Genomic DNA, 323 nt, shown 5'->3' with positions numbered 1-323 from the left:
GTCACTCGGCCCTTTGTCCCGCCCGACCCCGGCCCGCTCTCCCCACAGCCACGCATGGGTGGGGGGGAGCTGGGACGAAGTCGGGGTTTCGGGGTGATCCCGCGTGCAGCAATTGGGATGAGGCTGCGGGAAGGTCGCGGAGTCCCCACAAAGCGCTCGCTTTCCCTCAGTGCCCCCCCAAAGCCCAGCCCCACGCGCGACCCGGGCGGCTCGCAGGTGGCGAAACGGCGTGGGGAACCCCTCGAGGTCCGGGTATCGGTGTGTGGGGGGGTCCCATCTCTTCCCCGTGTCTTCCTCTTGACAGGTGGCCTCGCCCCTAAGTG

The 323-nt window shown here is 69.3% G+C and overlaps 1 protein-coding gene across 1 annotated transcript in view; it reads left to right on the top strand.

Moving 5' to 3' along the window:
• The first annotated feature begins 117 nt into the window (after positions 1-117).
• LIN28A (lin-28 homolog A) overlaps positions 118-323 on the top strand; it is a 10,682-nt gene continuing 10,476 nt past the window's right edge. Inside the window, exon 1 of the mRNA XM_031556769.1 lies at positions 118-252. Within this exon, the coding sequence (XP_031412629.1) occupies positions 118-252 (135 nt within the window). The remainder of the gene's footprint in view (positions 253-323) is intronic.

Source organism: Meleagris gallopavo, chromosome 25 (genome assembly GCF_000146605.3).
Source record: "Meleagris gallopavo isolate NT-WF06-2002-E0010 breed Aviagen turkey brand Nicholas breeding stock chromosome 25, Turkey_5.1, whole genome shotgun sequence".
NCBI classification, from domain to species: Eukaryota; Metazoa; Chordata; class Aves; order Galliformes; family Phasianidae; genus Meleagris; species Meleagris gallopavo.
This window is presented reverse-complemented; position numbering and strand designations above follow the sequence as displayed.